The following is a 17667-nucleotide window of genomic DNA, read 5'->3' on the forward strand; positions in this document are numbered from 1 at the left end:
GCTAAATTAAAAATGATTTTTAAAAGAAAATTCAAATTCCATCGATACACCAAAAACTTACCGATCGTTTATACAAATACAATTATTTATACCACATCCGATTTTTAACGAAACATTATATTTTTGACAATAAAACAATTTATATAATTACAATCATAATAATCATTAAATCACAAATGAACAAAAAAGGGAATACAATAACATAGAATAGATAATTTAAATAGAAAAAAATCGGATAATTAGACCTGTGCTTGTAGACGTACGTTTAGAGATAATTCATCTGTAAATTGCAATATAAGAGAAACCGAAAAAGACAAAGAGAAGCGAGTAAGTCGGCCCATAAGCGTCCCCTCGTGGACGATCCCGAGAGGTTGGAATGAAGGGGCGCGAAACTCGCAACCCTCTTCTTCCCTCCGAGAGTAGCCTTGAATGGTTCGAAAATTCAAGCGCAAAAAAAGGAAATAGGAAAGCCGCACGCACATGGTCTTGAATACTCGAGTGACTACTGATGGTCACGCTTGCGAACGGAAATTCATCGATTTATTGACACGCACATATGTACTATATACATATGTACGTGTATGCAGTTATATATATATCTCTCTCTTTCTTTAACTATCCTTTTCCTCGTTCGGAAAGAGATAGAAAGAGAGAGAGAGAGAGTTTGGTGTGTAATATTGAAACACAAAGAGGAACTAACCTTCACGCTCTTCGAATCGATCACCAATGGCCCAGGAAAGCGCGCCGCTGGGAAAACAATCACATAATGCACTGGACACTGTGTACACGAGAACACTGGCTCCTAGCTTGCTTTTTCCTTGTTCTCTTTCGATCTTTCTATATCTATCTTCCTTTCCTTCTTTATTTCTATCTTCTTACAAACTTGCTTGCTGGCCCTTCTTCTAACGTTACTTTTTTCCTTTTCTCGAAGTTGTAGTACAAGAAGTAACCAAAGGGGTTGTGGTATGCGGTAAGTAGTGGTTACCACCGAAGGAAAAATACCAGGGTCGGTTCAACGACAAAGAACAACAAGCGGCAAGGACGAGAAGAGAAGATGATCGTCCCTCTCGTTCTTTAACTTCTGTTTTCTCGATCTCACACAACCGACCTTTCTTCCCTCCCTTCTATTTCTCTCTTTCTTGTTGCCCTTCCAACTATTACTGGTAGAAGGAAAACAATAAAACTGCACGGAGTGTCGAGGAGCTTGGCTATCTCTCTCTCCCTCTCTCTCTTTCTTTTACTCTCTCCCTCCCTTTTTCTTTTTCTATTTCTCTTTCTCTCCCTTTTAAAAGCGATCTTATCGTCCCTTCCTCTGGATCTTTCTCTTTCTCGTTCACGCGGTTCTCGAACGCACCTGTCAAACGTGCAAAGGCGTAGAAACGAGGGATCCGCGTTGGGGTAAGAAAACAAAAATAACAAGAACTTTGGAGAGGTGTTATTCGTTAGAAGTACACTTTTTCCTTGTCATAATACCGGCGTGTTTGTTAGTAATAAACCGGCTTTCTCTATATCTTCTATATTTTTCAAGGAAAACAACTTATAAATAGTAAAGAAGAGTAATGTATACTTCTTACAGTTTGTGATATATTACAAGTATACGGAGAAGAAAGATGGTGGCAATAATACAAGAAATAGGGGTAGAAAATGACAAAAATGACGCGACCGAGCGCCGTCTTCTCTTTTCAAACGCGGACGATAACAATGGCGGCGTCCGATCGAGAGAAACGCCACGAGAACTCGTCCCAGCAACGGATTCCAAATGCACGAACAACATATAATACAGAAACCGGCTTCGAAGTGCACCACCAGCGTAGTATCGAGAGAGAAGATGCCACGAGTATTGTATATCGCCACGCGCGTACTCGCCTGTGAAGTATCGTCGTCCTCGTCCTCGTCCTCGTCCTCTTCGTCGTCGTCTTTCACTTGATCTCTCACAAGTATCTCTCTCTCTCTTTTACCCTTTCTTTTTCTATTTCTCTCTCACTCTGTTCATCCCTACTTATCTTTCTTTCCCCTCTTGCTCTCTTATTTTACTCTTCTCGCTCCCACTTTCTCTCTCTCACTCTCTCTTTCTCTCTCTCTATCTATCTAGCTATCTATCTATCTCCCACCACAGCAAAAGTAACTACTATCCCGTTGTCTGTGTCTCTCTCCCTCTCAATGTTTCTCAATCTCCTTCTCTTTCTCTGTTCACCGACCGTCGTCGTGATCTTCTTCCCTCTCCTTTTCGTTCTTACTCCTTCTCTCCTTATCTTCTCTCTTATGAGCGCTCGCGGTGGCGGCTCTACGAGGACTACGAGGACGTTTAGCCAACGACGAAGGGAGGAGGCTACGAGAGCGTTTCGCCGAAGCTACCCGAGCCGCCGCGAGGCATGGCCGTCGGTTGCTGTCGGAAAGCCCGACTTCGGTAGCGAACAGAGTGGTGGGGATAGAGCAGAACTATCTACTACACTATTACACTATTGCATTACTACACCACTGAGTCACATTGAGAACTACGGCACAAACGGTGGAGAACCACGGATCGATGGTGGGGGAAAAAGGTTCGGTACACGCGGAGAAACCGAATGAGAGTTAGAATCTATGGGGTGGGTAGGGAAAGGGTAGAGGGGTGGAAGGGCGTCGCTCGATCGCTCAGTGAAAATGCCGAGAGAACGTGTTCGGGCGTTTCCGGAAACCCTCGGCTTTCCTTCCCCCATACCTTGCTTTGCCAAATGAGCTTGTGTGATTGGTGGTGGGGACACACCGACAAGTTTCAGGGGCACCCGCCATTACCGCGGAACAACGAGGCAAAAGGTTGAAAGCCACTGTCTAGCTCTCTCTCTCTCTCTTTCTCTTTTTCTCTCTCTCTTCTCTCCTCTCCTCTCCTGTCTTGTTTTCTCCCTATTCTTTTTCTCTTTCTTTCTCTATTTTATGAAGAACTCGTTGAACGAAGAAAATACCTGCGAGGTCGAGCCATAGCCGAGAGTGCATCTTAAAGCAAAAGAGATGGTATCGGACGGGATGCTGTGCTGATGCTGTTTTGTTGGCTAACTAGGGAAACCAGAAAAATTCGTGAGATTCTTGATAGCGATGCGTAATACGGCGATTCGATCGCCGTGTTTGTATGATGTATACAAGATTCGAATGGTACTTTGATTCTTTTCTTTTCTTTTCTAGTGGATTCTCTTTTTATTCTTGTAGGTCGTTCGAATTTCAAAAATGTTTTCTTCGATTAAGATAAATACCCGGTTTTATATTTTTACGGTATAGTTTTGTGTTTTCTAATAATATCTGTTACATCGTGTATAATCTATTTAATGTATTTTATACATATATATATAAGTAAATACAAATAATTGTTACATGTTGTAATTATTTCGTATTATATTTATTAAATACACATGCGTATATAGGAGGCTTCTAGATCAATGAAAATAAGATATACTAATTTTTCTAATAAACATGTTGTTTAATCTTTCCTGTTGTCGACTTGACCTTTTAATCGATTACGAAAGAAACGTATTGCCGGTAATTATCAATGCCTCGCATATATCTCTCCTTCCTTTCGTTCCGGCACGAAATTTTGCAACGTGCAGTACCTTCCGCGCACGTTTCGCACAAACTTCATATGACCAAAAACTACAAAACACAAAAGTAAAAAGGAAAATGGAAAGAAAAGAGGAAAAGAAAAACTCTAAAATGATAAGGAGCAACATTGGAAACAACTGTGCATGCGAACAGCAATCGTTTTCTATTTGCTCCGATATATCGGTCGCAGTATCGATAAAATAGTATCGATTAACATTGTACTGCTTTTCTCATTCTTTCTTTTTCTTTTTTATCGGAAATTGGCGCGAGGTATACAGTCTGTTAAATGAACAGAGGTGTGGCCTTAAACAAGACGTATGTATATGTGTGTGTATTTTCAGGGAAGTACCGCATGAGTAACACGTCCTGTACTTTTACAAAACGATCTCAGCGCAATCTATCGGCAGGTGGTATTAGTAACTTGGTGAAATTACACGCTCGATCGGTCTTCCCCAAATAAATTTCATCTGATATTTTTATTTTTAAATAATAATTTTTTTAAATAAATTCAAATATTTCTATTCAAATAATCCCGTTGTTTAATACGAATCATTGCGATGATTAATTTAAGTTCAATTTCGATCCACATTCGTCCAGGATTAAAAAACTCTTTTCGTCAATCGTATTCTAATAATAAATTAAAGAAAAAACTGAACTAACGATAAAAATTGTCATAGAAAATATTAACGAAACGTGGGAGGAAGAAAAATACGGAAGGACGATCGTGGGACCGTTGCCGACGAGGACGAGGACGAGGACGAGGACGAGAACGAGAACGACGTATCGTTCGTCTGGAATTCTACTCTGTTTCTCCGTATTCCACCCCCGTCTTTACCATCTTGTATTTCCCTCTGTACAATTACACGTTGCGACGATGATAAACGGTGTTATTTCAAAAGCGTGGGCAACAACGATCGGAATGGTAGTAGACGATAGAATGTGACATTCGTCCATTATTCAACGAGACGGCGAACGAGACAAAGACGACACAGAGAGAAGAGGATAAAAGAGTAGATGAGCGGGCGCGAGTGTGTGTGTTATGTAGAAAGACAAGGAAAGAAACCAATGTTATGTTGGCTTTTATCGTTAGTCAGTTACGAGGACGACTAATATTCCGTAGCCTAGACGACTAGGCCGAGTTCCCGCAGTTTTGCATCCTTCTACTTCTCCCTCTCTCTCACTCTCTCATTCTCCCTCTCTTTCTTTTGCTTTCAGGCTGTATGTTTATCGGAAAACGTATCGAGGCCACGCGAAGCAAAGCTCCTGGAGCGCAGGTCCGTTGTTGGCGGGACACAACCCCCTGAAACATCCCCTTCTTACCTTCGAGACACCGCAACTAGAACCGCTGGCGGTAGCTCGAGGGATCGTAGGTGAGTTTAACGGTGTGGTTCGACCTACCCGCGATCGTGGATTCCTTCCTTCGCCGAAATTCCATTGTGTTCTCTCTCTCTCTTTCTTTCTCTCTCTCTCTCCCTCTCATTCGTCATCCCTTCTCCAATCTATCTCTTTCCATCTTTCCTAAACGCACACACGACGAAAGCAAGGATGCTTGTGACCGTTCGCGGCAATGCAACGGCACAGCCTGCGTGTTTCCTAAGCGACGACGACTCCAGAGAATATAGTGACTCCAAGATTTCATCGTGAGATAACTCATATTACATACAACACACACATACACTCACATACAAGTATACATACAAACGAAACAGAGCAACAACAGCAATTATCCCGTTCGTGATCGATAATGAAGCGTACGACGACGTGCATCCTGTTTAAAAGAGCCGGATTTGCGTGCTTCAGCAGCATCGATTTCGTACTTCGATTTTCAAGATATTGTTCAACCTCATCGAGGATACCACGCTAGAGTGCTGAATCGACCTAAAGAAAAAGAGAGATAGAGAGAAAGAGTGAGAGAGAAAGAGAGAGAGAGAGAGGAAAGAAAGAATGTGAAAAAGCATGCAAGGAGGGTGGAACGGTACGAAGCACACGTGCGTACGACCCATTTCTTCTCTTCTTTACTCTTTCGTTATTCTCTTTCGTTATTCGCGTTCTATTTTACAATATCATTCTTGATTGGGAGCATTTAATCGAGAGAGAAATCCTTTTCCGATCGTTCCGAATTCGTATGATAGCCGAAGGGTAGTCAATTTAATAACCCCATCGTATTCGAATATTTAATTAACGGTAACGTTTAGAACATATACCTCCCTATACCTCCTAGTATTTACCTATATGCATACGCACGTATCAAGTTATTTCTAATCGAAATTTGTATTCGGGAAATTTCATCGTACGCTCTCGATCCGCAGCACGCTAATGTTACAGCAAGCCGAATAAATTTGCATGGCTATGAATATATTATAAAAAACGCGTCCTTCTCTTATTCTATTTCTATTTTTTTCCTCTTTTTACTCACATATACAAACGTACACACACATACCGATAGAAATCAATATTTCCGGCCGATATGGAGGCAGGATCGAGTTCGATGAGGTTTTTTCGATTGGCACAACCCTGATTCGAAGAGTTCATTTATTCCATCTTTGAGAGATTATTAATATTAACGTCGAAGGAGTAAACGTTCTTCATAATGTCCTTCTTCGGCTGGAAAAAAGGCGGTAGTGATACTTCCGATAACACTGGGAGAAATTTACAGGATGGCCTCTTTCAAATAGCCTCTCAAGCTTGCCACATTCTTGTACAGGTAAGTTCACCCGATGCACGATCGATCTATCTATGTATCTATCTATGTATATATTCACATGTGTACGTACGTAAGCATATTTGATTATGATTTTATCTTCTTTTTCAATTTATACATCATTACGAACTATACAAAAGATCAAACACTTTAACACGTTTATTGCTACGTCGGTCACCAATAATTGCAATTTATTTTTTCTATGGGCTCACGGTGGTATCCCATCAATGAATCAGAACGCTTCAAATGTTTCAATAATTCAAATTAAATAAATCAATAATGACGATTACAACATTTTAAATATCATAACTAATTAGACAATATTATGAATATAAACAAAATGCACTAATCAACAATGAAAACATTATATATATATATATATTGTATTACAAATATTAAATACGGTGTATTGTTTTATTCTTTTGTGGCTACCTGCAAAGGTATTCGTGCTAATTCGACGTAGCAGTCAACGTATTCAAAGTATTCGCTCTCTACTCGACTGCATTTGAATTTCCCGCTCACGCATGAGTTCAAAGATGGCACATTTGTATCGTCAGCTGAGCTACACTTAGCTTTTTTGTTTACCTTTTACTTTTATACGCGGAAAAAGAGTCGTCCAGCAGTCTGCACATTTACATTTTATTCTTTATTTGTGTGTATTATCTTGTGATTAACATTATTCTCAGAGAGAATACACGTTATTTTTGCTACGATGACGATTTTCTTTGTGAGTATTCGATACGGGGGCACAGTGGTTTGATAGTCAACTTGTTTCTTTTCAAGCATTGAGTCAATGAACTACGAGAGCTGCGTACTCTCCCCTCCCCCCCCCGACACCCCTCTCTCTCTTTATCTGTTAGTAAAGTGTTGGCATGAGATATAATTGCATGTTCTTTAATTAAGTCTGAAATAAAATATCTATCGACGCGAATAAATGTTTGGATGTATGCGCGTGTGTCGGTGAAGAGAACGAGAGAGAGCTTCATAGAAATGTTAAATGCTTCAATATACGTAACGTATAGTATCTCTGCAAGGTCAGCGATACACGTATATATATATACATATATATATATATATATACTTATTTATGATCGCAACCATACGTGACTCACATGTAGTTGATAAGATGATTCTCTAACAGAGACATTTACTTATTGTTAATCTTTCCTCGTGTGTGTGTATGTGTACTTGTCGCAATTAATCCAATAAAAATAATTAACTATCTACGAAACTGGGGAGAGAAAAAATGTAAAAAAAAAAAACAAAAGAAAAGAAAGAAAGGAAAAAAAAGAAACAAAAATATAAAAAAAGAATCTTTCCAATCAAAATGTTCTCATTAATAAAATAATTTGTATCGTATAATGTATCTATTAATACGTTCTTAACGTATATATACCTATGTGTATGTCTTATAGGTAAACAATACACACAACGTTTCTTACGGAGGCGGAAGCAATAATGTAACGAACGTTGCATATTCGAAATATTCAACCGCTGGTGGATCGACCACACTATCGACATCCACTTCGGTACGAGGAACGTCTTCGGGCAAACCGTATCCGAAATATGCCGAACCACGGACGAAGGACCAAGACGTTGTGGTTCTGTTACCGCATAGGAAAAGCAGGACACCCAAAATCAAGCACAAATTATCGGTATGTTAAATATCTTATATTTTTTTTGTCGATTGGCAACATTTGTTTACTAAGAAATCCGATCGAATTAACGAGAAACCTCAACGATTACCTTTTAACACGAACTTTGAAAACGTTCGTGTTCTTGAAAAATGATTAACCATTATTATAGGTTTATTTATACATACCAGTATATATATATTCGTACGATCGAATAATTCGAAATAACTGGAAACAAATCGAACTCTAAGAAATCCTATAGTTATGTAATTTACTTCGATAACCCTTAATCAAGACTTGTTAACTACAATCTTGTAAATTGTTACGCGTTACGTATACACGTTTATTATCTAAATCTCTATAAAGAATAATTCGTTTACTATTATACTTCCTCTTGATCTCTCTCTCTCTCTCTTTCTTTTCCGATATTGCCCTAAATATTTCTCGTGTCACGCACCCACTACTACCATTCGACTAATCCTATAAAAATCACCCCCTCGAGAGATTATTGGCAAATTTCAAGCGACGGTCTCGCCAATCGATTCTTTCTTTCTTTCTTTCTTCCTTTCCTACCTTTCTTATTTCCTTTTACTCCGAAGTTTTCGAGAAGAAGGGCCACAATTTCTTGTCAGAGACAGAGTGAGAGAGAGAGAGAGTAAAAGAGATAGGTGTCGGAGTTGCGTGCCATTCGTCGACATCATTCGTTGTTAAATAATCGATTCGACCCTGGGGCACATGTCTTTCTTTTTTTTTTTCCAAATATAGGCGAACTCACGCACACAAATATACACTTTTTCTATCTTCTTCTATAAGAAGGTGCATGCTCGAGAGCAATGAAACTGGCGAAAGTCCGAAAAACCCCATGAGACCGGGAACGATAGGGGGAGGGGGTAGAAGGTAGTGCTAGAAACGTAGAATTACGGGCATCCAAGTATTATTACATCGAGCTTCATCAACACGAACAGTTCAATGCGTTCTCAGAACAGTATATAATCTGATGTATCAAAACCAATTCCCGTGGCACTGACGACGACGACGACGACGATGAGATAGTGTCGGTGGAACACGGTTAAAGTTCATACCAGTTTCGTGATTATAATACCATATGCAATGAGGAATCCGTTATTGCCATTATTACATGTCGTATGCTCCTCCTTCGGCACGATTAGTATTCCCTTAAGCGTGTGCTTTCTCCTCCTTTTCCACCCCTATAACCCGGTGGTACACGGGAAAGAATAGAATTTTCTAAGGGAAACTCGATGAGAAAATCTATAAGAAGAATAAATAAAGATCGAAAGACAAACTTTTCTATTTTGTACCAGTGTCTATCACCAACCCTTTCGACGATGATGTTGATGATGATGATGATGTCAAAGATACGAGATACATGTTGATGCACATATCGATTCTTTTTCGGGCACGAGTTAGTGAAATTGGAAAATGATTTATGGAAAGGTAGAAAGTGCTTTTTTGCATTTTCCCCCATTCACCCTATCCGTCGCCTTTAGTTTCCTATTTCGTATTCACGTCCATCCAGGGGGTGAGGGGAGGGGAGGGGAGTGTATCTACCTAATGCCACCGACATAAAGAAATAAATTGACGTTTATGTACTATCGATATTTATAGTCTAAAGTAATATATGTTCCGGACGATAAAATTTTCTTCTCTAGAGGCTGCTACTCTTTCTCACTTTCTTTCTATTTCTTTCTTTCTTTCTTTCGAAGAAGAAGAAGAGAAGAAGAAGAAGAAAGAACTTGGTTCAAGATATTTTAGCGAGACATAAGAATTACCGTTAGATTCGTTCAAACTTTAATTTGTAATATTTTCTAATACCGTATATAACGAATTATTTGATTACACGATGTTCTTCCATACATATAAAAGTTGGAATAAACGGGAAATGATAATTTAATGAACGCGTGCCACATATACAATGCCATATATTGTGCGAGGTTAATATTATCGCGTGTTTAAAACGCATCATTCGAATTTCCCGCAAAGGTAACCTTGAAGAAAGAATGACTGCATCATTTCTCATGGAATAGCGTGGATATTGTCTTCGCGAGCGATTAATCATCTGTCCGTATAGATTTGAATCGATTCTCGTTAGATATCTCGCAGGATATACGAACGTAACGTTCGAGTATTTCAAATCTCTTGAACATCGATTGACAATTTATTTAAAAAAAAAACTGGTGTGTGTACTTATGTACGCACGTAAGAAGTTATACTTCTTTGGCGTACCGAAACGAATATAACCTCAAAAATAACTTCAAATAAATATTGGATTGGAAGTATGAGAACATAAGCAACTAATTATTATTATTTATTTAACAAAAAAAAGAAAGGAAACATATTTTCAATCGGTCTACACTAAATATAAGGGAGATATATTGAAATATTTGATGCGTCAACTGTCATGGCGCGGTGATAGAACTACTTCCCGCTCGATCATTTTAAGTCAAGCAGCGCTGAGTACAATTAGTACTACTTGGATGGGTGACCCGTTTGAGAAAAAAAAAGAGGAAGAAGAAGAAAAGACACATACAAACTTCATGCTGTAAATTTGAAATGTCGCTGAAGTGTCGCTCGGAAAAAAATTCACACTCCCATCACATTTTCCCCAACGTGCCAAAAGAAGTATAACTTCAAAAAAAAGAAAAACTAAAAGAAAAGGCCGAAAGAAGAATTACGAAATCGGAAGAAAAAAATTACAAGGAAAAATATATCGAAGGGATCGCGTGTTCATTCGTTGTAACCGAAATGAGAGACAGAGAAACGTATAATAATTTCTATTGCTTATACGTGTTTACGCGGACTCGGGAATCGAGTTGAGACTATTTTATTACTTCCAGACATTTTTATTACTCACGGACCTTCCGAAACAACTTTAACCCCATCGTCTCAACCGAAACGATCACGTTATAGATTGTATACGTATTTACTTACATACATTTCTTCTTATGCGTATGTAATAGCAGATAGGTATTTACGTTAAGGCCATCAATTTTTCAATGCTTCGTTTTTCATAATTTCACAGGTGTGTATATATATATATGTACACATACACACATACACATACCACTAGTGTATATAACGCCTAATACGCTATTACCCTTTAAAGTATTTTTAACGTCAGGAGGAGAAACAATTTCGAAATTGAGGGCTCGACGAAAATCGATCTCGAGTAGTAATTAAACGGTTCGTACAACGTTGTGAAAGAGATGTAATTACTACGAGCGTGGAAACTATGCACGAAATAAAGTCGTAATAGAATTGAAAAATAGGTCAAAGTGAACATTTTCGTGTTTCGTCGCATATGCGCAAAAGAAATAAAAGAAATAAAAGAAATAAAAGGAAAAAAGAAGAAATTTGATGATGGGAAGAGAATCTTCGTTCAATCAAGGGAATTGCTCGAGTGATTTAGGACGCATTAGGATTAAAAGAACGTCGATTTAAGACAGACATATTTTTGTTTCTTTTCGAAGTTGGCCGGGCCAAGGTTTCGTGACAAAATATATTAAAATAGATCGATAAGGTTGCTGAAGCTTCACCGCGATGTAGCAGAAAGCTTCATCAAATATGCATCAGCCTCGAAAACTGACATTTGAACGTGGTGCCAGGTGCCGCGTTGCCACGTTTTCCTTTCGACCACGAAAGAACATCGGTTGATAACGTCGAAAAACTTTTACTTACTTTTTCTTTCTCTTTTTCTTTTTCTATTTCTCTCTCCTCCTCATCCCAAAACTCGGTACCAACAATTTTTCTTATGAATTTCGGAAGAAACTATAATACCTCGACACCCATCTCTCGACCCACTTTTCTTCAAATATTTTCCTTCTTCTATTTTTTATCGTTTTATCGTTTTCAAATGAAAGTTTAACTAAAGTTTATATTACAGGTATATAGATATAAATAATTAAATAGAAGAGGACTATATATTATATCAATAAGAAGCGATCTCGCGAAATAAATGATTAACGATTATTTTTATCAAATAATAACAATCGGTATTAATGAATAATAAAAATAATCGATATTCTTTTAAATCGTTACTCGATTTTTTACTCGTAAATTCATTTGATAAAAGAGAAGAAAGAAAAAACACGATCAACTTTGTTTACTCTAATATAATAGTCCTTACTCAAAAAAAAACTATAAATTTATCGTGAAATACTGTTTATCGTTTGGCGAGTATCGATTATTAAGATTATCGTTTATTATTAATAATTACGAATAAATATGAGTCGACGAGTATATAATATAATAACGAAATAATCGCAAAAATAATAATAATAAGTAGTCTGACCCAGTTCGCGTAGGAATCAAACAACCCCAATGGGCGAGACGATGTATTGTTTCCGAAGAGAAAAATTTGATGTCGCCCATTGGCGACTAAGAGACCAGTAGATGACGAAATTGGAACACCATTCTTATCGTTTTCAATACCATCGTCTGAAAAAAAGAAGAATGAGATAGAAAAAGAAAAAGAAAGAGAGAGGAAAGAGAGAATTCAGACGTTTTCTTTTACCACGAAGCTTCCATTCACACATCACTCATCCTTTCGTTCGTTTATCTGCCTCAGACAGACTTCCTAGTCGGTCGTTCTATCGACTCTACTCCTTTTTGCAGTCATTTTTACTAAACTGCCTTACGCAATACGTTCGCGCAAAACGATAAGCACATTGTCGTGCGCGCATTGTACCGTGGAAAAATGAACTCGCGAACCGAAACGTTCTGGTTATTGAAAAAGGAAAAAGAAAATAAAAATACCAACTAAAATTTATTTCTCTTTTCTATTTTTAATTGCATAAGCAGAGCATACACGATCATATATGTAATCTGGATTTTCAATAAGGTATATTATTACGCAAGACGATTTATTCGAAATAACAAATAATAGAAAGAAGATCGAAATATTGTTCATATCATAAAAAGAGATACAAAAAGTAGATGTTTTCTTTTATTAAGAAAACGAACGTTATATTCGTAACTTAATTTTATGGAAAAGTATTACCATTTATATTAGTTAATATGTTTACGAGAAAGATGAAATGTCTCTTCTTTTATTATAAAAAGGAGAAACAAAAAAAAGAGTAGATTTAACGATCCATTTTCTCATTTATCTTTATTTTATTTTCTTTTCTTCTTGTTGTAACACGCGTACATCATATTCGTAATTTGATTTTACGAAAGTAAAGGTTTCCTCTTTAGAGTTCGTTGTAGGATGTAAGTATATACCATACCTACGTGGCATACATACGTTATTACATCGACACATTTTTCAAAAGCGAATAAATTTAACGTCGATGTAACGAGAGATTCGATTAGTAAGAGCTCTCAGAGCATTCGTTTCTTTTTTCTTTTTTTTTCCCATAGCGGAACCTCGCCATCTGTCATTATAATCATTTGCTTCATTGACATGCATTTTCCCCTTTCCTCGTTTCTATCAATCACATCATTTACTGTCGCACGCGTGCTCGCAAATATCACCATGTTATTATAATAACGTGATTAGTTAAAATATCGTGGAATCTATGCTTGAAACGATCAACGTCCAAACGAACGACGACTACGAGCTGGCCCGCGTTGTAAAATGTAAAATATAATATAATAATGATAAATAATATCTATATGTGAAACATTGAAAGTATTAGTGTAAATACATTTATCTACACCGACATATTCTTTTATATGGAATTGTCCAAACGAATTTAGTTAATGAAAATCCTTTCTACGAACGTATTTTGTTTTATCGTTAGACGGTCTCGGAAAATGCAAGATTGGACGTTAATTCGTCGACAGGTGATGACGATTTAGAGTTATGGGACCAATCTGGATTCATGCTGCGAAACGACGTAGACGACCCTCTCACTAATGCAAAGTGAGTAAAACTAATAACAATTTTTTAATTTATTATTTCTTGTTCTTTGCGTATGAAAAACTTATAGTTTAAGTTTTGACATATATTTTTACAACCTATTTATATTTTATTTTCCATTCATATATCCAATTGTAAAATTATTATTATCTCATTGTTATTAATAAAGGTGGGGTGCGCAAGGATGGTGCAGACCAAGTTGCATACCAATAACGGTGATCTTGATCCTCATCGTTCTCGTCGTTCTGTTACCCCTTCTTGATCATGCCACGGATAAATTCGTATTAAATTCTACGAGCATCGATGCCGAACTAACTTGTATGGATAGCTGTAGTATATCTCTCGTCGAATCTATACCAATTGGATTGAATTATAGCAATAATTCGGTGTTACACGAGACTACCTATGACTCTTGGATGAACCTAATCGCAATGGCCGAAAACACGATAGAGATAGCGTCCTTGTATTGGACCATGAGAAGACAGGACGTTTATCCGGATGACAGTGCGAAAGAGGCAGGTGCCACTTAATAATTTATTTATTAATTCTATTTATGTTACATATGTATGATTCATCATTTATAATATTAGAAAATGTTCAATGATTTTAGGGCGAGGCCGTATTCCAAGCACTTATTGAAGCAGGACGGGACAGACAAATTTCATTAAAGATAGCGCAGAACATGCCTTCTCATTCGTATCCGAACATCGATACTGAAATATTGACGAAGAAAGCACACGCACAAGTGAGCCCTTTGATTCTCCAGATTTGTTTTATTGTTCGTTGAAGAACGATTGCTATTGAAGCATTACAAATCGGTTTAACGAACACTCCAATAAATTTCTATTACTTCGTTGTCTTCCTGTGTCTCTTCTATATCTAACGAGAATACCACTATGCGGGTGTAACCTAATTTTACGTTTACTTATTACCCACTTTCTCTACTTCGCCATGATTTACTCAAGAACCGATACCACGTGTCGCATCTCGGTAGAGTGAACTTTGAACTTTCGTTTTGCACTGTTCTATTTCTTTACGTTATCTAATAGAAATACAACTAGGATCGTACAAATATGTTTATCTTTTCAGGTAAGAAGTTTGAATTTTGCTGGCCTCTTAGGTGGGGGTGTACTTCATACTAAATTGTGGCTGATAGATAGACAACATGTATATGTTGGTTCAGCTAACATGGATTGGCGATCTCTTACACAAGTTAAAGAACTGGGATTGGTCGCTTTAAATTGTTCCTGTTTGGCGACTGATTATGCCAAAATTTTCGATGTTAGTCATTTATAAATAACAAACTAATTATATTACTATTTGATTATACACGATGTTTAAACATTTATGCGTTTCATTGTTTAGATTTATTGGCAATTGGGCAAAGATGGTAGAATGCCACCAACGTGGCCGGACTCCGTCAACACGAAAATAAATATCGATAATCCTATGAATTTTACCTTAATGGGTAATAAATACAAAACGTATATAGCTGTAGGTATTTCGTTATATTATTTAAATATAAATAAATTCTATACGAACTTGTGTCAATAATGATAAGATATTCTTTTTCAGAGTTCACCACCTCCATTTTCGCCTACTGGTAGAAGCAACGACATAGATGCCATTTTACATTGCATAGAAAAAGCGGAGAAATTCATTTACATATCCGTAATGGATTATTTTCCCTTGGTTATTTATACCCCAAAAATAAAGTAAATACTTTTATAAACATTGGATTTATAAATGTATAATATCAAATATAAGAAATAATCTTTAATTTCATTTTTTGTTTTCTTTCATTTTCTCAGATATTGGCCAGTAATAGACAATGCTTTGAGAGCAGCTGCTATTGACCGTAAAGTCACGATCAAACTGTTAATATCACTGTGGAAACATTCGAGAGCATCTGAAAGTTATTTTCTTAAATCATTAGAAACATTGACGAATAGTTACAGAAATGTTAACATTGAAATAGTGAGTATTCTTATGTTATAATAATTATTTTAATATTTTATTTGTGGAAAAAATGGTATAACAAATAAAATATCTTTTAATATTTGTAGAAACGGTTTATAGTCCCAACTTCTACAGAACTGGACAATATACCGTTTTCAAGAGTTAATCATAACAAATATATGGTTACGGATATTTCTGCATACATAGGCACAAGTAATTGGTCTGGTGATTATTTCATAAACACAGCAGGTACATTTTTTTATATATATATTTATAACTATTTGTACTTATTTATCATTATTATTACTTATTTTATAGGAATTGGGACAGTTTTCGAAGATGTTGGCCATAAAAATCATGAAAGTATAAGACAACAACTGGAAAATATTTTTAATCGAGATTGGAATTCAAACTATTCATTTGATTTAAATAATACAGATCAAGTCCCACAGAAAAGAAAAATTCCAATTGGAAATAATTATCTATTATCATCTCATATTTATCATATGCCTGCATAATCAGAACAGGTTACAATTACTATAAAAAAAAGAAATGAAATATTGATAAAAAAGAAAAAAAAAGACCGATATAACTTCCTATCTTGATATAAATTCTATAAGTATGATATATTTCTCTTTTACTGCATAATATATCTAAAAGTTACACATGTATCTAATTCAGAAAAATGAAAACATACTTTCTTCATAATAATTAATCAAATATTGGAGACTGAGAAAGGTCTGGTTTTAAAATAACTAAGCAGTACTGAACAATTTCTAAACGCACATTGTATAAAAAAAAAAAAAAGAAAACTATCCTGTTGAAAGTATACTAAGCGTGGCTTCTTCCATTTAATTGCTTCATTATATTTTTATACCTATATGAGCTTATATATGCTGATTTAAATCCTAAATCAAAATAATGCTCTCTATCTGCAATATTATATGTAATTTAGCAGATATAAAGTATCTGTAATATACGTATATGAAATTATCTTTATTTTGATTAAAAGCCATAAATTCTATATATATATAAGTATAAATTCTATATTTAATATATTATACTATTAATTCTAAATAACACAAGATCACTGGCTACTATTAAACTTATGGCTGGAAAACGCAATTATTCCTAAACAGAGGAAAACTTGTTAAATGTTAAATAATACAGATTTTTTACATAATATTATAATCAATGAAATATTGCAAAAATTGTATCTGTGCCTTGCTTTAAGTGTCCTTGCATGAACATTCATACAGCCAAAATTCAAAAACTTATACACATACACTCACATAAATACATGATTCATATAAAAATCTTATCAAAACAGTATATTTTCTATGAAGCATACATGCATATGTGATTAATACTAACTAAATTATTACTAATATAAGATCTTACAAAATTTGTTATTTCCTATTTCATCATTCAAATGTGAGTCCTATTTAAGAATGAAACAGGTGCATATGTATATACTTTCCCATATGTTCTCGTGAAAGTAAATTCACATTTTTATGAATAACATAAGATGTAAAATAATTGCACGATATAAAATGTTTAAAATATGAGTCTTCGTATAGAAAAGTTACAATTATGTATATCATCGGAGATACTAAATACTTCCACTATGTCATTTCGATTAAATAAACTTGTAAATAATATATCTTGTACATAAAGTTCAATGTATTGAAAATGAAATATTTGAATCATTCTAGATTCCATTATTATAATTTTAAAACATATATCTAATAGCGTAATATGTTAAAGTATATATTGCATACGCAGAAAGTTATATAATTATTACAAGTTTATTGTCTCCAGAATATATGTATGTTCATTTATAAATGTGCATGTGTGCAAGATATATACATATAAATGATAATTATCATTGATGTAAATCATATTGAGCAAAATATGTAAAT

At 35.8% G+C, this 17667-nt stretch overlaps 2 protein-coding genes and 1 long non-coding RNA gene across 6 annotated transcripts in view; 2 read left to right on the forward strand and 1 right to left on the reverse strand.

Annotated features, from left to right (window-relative positions):
* LOC122514637 overlaps window positions 1-2576 on the reverse strand; it is a 60085-nt gene extending 57509 nt beyond the window's left edge. Inside the window, exon 1 of the mRNA XM_043631574.1 lies at window positions 701-2576. The gene's annotated coding sequence lies outside the window, so the exon portion shown is untranslated. The remainder of the gene's footprint in view (window positions 1-700) is intronic.
* Window positions 2577-4155: 1579 nt separating this feature from the next.
* On the forward strand, window positions 4156-4942 carry LOC122514638. Its single transcript, XR_006303097.1, has 2 exons — window positions 4156-4600; window positions 4786-4942. It is a non-coding gene; the product is annotated as an uncharacterized LOC122514638 (long non-coding RNA).
* A 537-nt stretch (window positions 4943-5479) lies between these two features.
* Window positions 5480-16537, forward strand: LOC122514636 (5'-3' exonuclease PLD3-like). 4 transcript variants are annotated; one of them, XM_043631572.1, is made up of 11 exons: window positions 5480-5558; window positions 7687-7926; window positions 13668-13789; window positions 13956-14301; window positions 14397-14531; window positions 14876-15067; window positions 15152-15280; window positions 15362-15501; window positions 15598-15763; window positions 15853-15994; window positions 16064-16537. In XM_043631572.1, exons 3-11 carry the CDS (start codon window positions 13749-13751, stop codon window positions 16261-16263), a joined length of 1491 nt encoding a protein of 496 aa, XP_043487507.1. In that variant the 5' UTR covers window positions 5480-5558; window positions 7687-7926; window positions 13668-13748; the 3' UTR covers window positions 16264-16537. The 4 variants fall into 4 exon arrangements, with proteins under 4 accessions (XP_043487507.1, XP_043487508.1, XP_043487505.1 ...); XM_043631573.1 differs by having other exon boundaries at window positions 5481-5545; XM_043631570.1 differs by lacking the exon at window positions 5480-5558 and adding an exon at window positions 6161-6274.
* Window positions 16538-17667: the final 1130 nt, after the last annotated feature.

The sequence above is a fragment of the Polistes fuscatus genome, unplaced genomic scaffold (genome assembly GCF_010416935.1).
Source record: "Polistes fuscatus isolate 324 unplaced genomic scaffold, CU_Pfus_HIC Scaffold15, whole genome shotgun sequence".
NCBI classification, from domain to species: domain Eukaryota; kingdom Metazoa; phylum Arthropoda; class Insecta; order Hymenoptera; family Vespidae; genus Polistes; species Polistes fuscatus.

Excerpts from the sequence above, each read along its gene's own strand:
- LOC122514636 (XM_043631570.1), top strand. The coding sequence starts at position 6,161 with ATGTCCTTCTTCGGCTGGAAAAAAGGCGGTAGTGATACTTCCGATAAC. Across the intron at positions 6,275-7,686 it reads CTTGCCACATTCTTGTACAG|GTAAACAATACACACAACGT; the intron begins GTAAGTTCACCC and ends TATGTCTTATAG. Across the intron at positions 14,532-14,875 it reads CGAAGAAAGCACACGCACAA|GTAAGAAGTTTGAATTTTGC; the intron begins GTGAGCCCTTTG and ends TTATCTTTTCAG.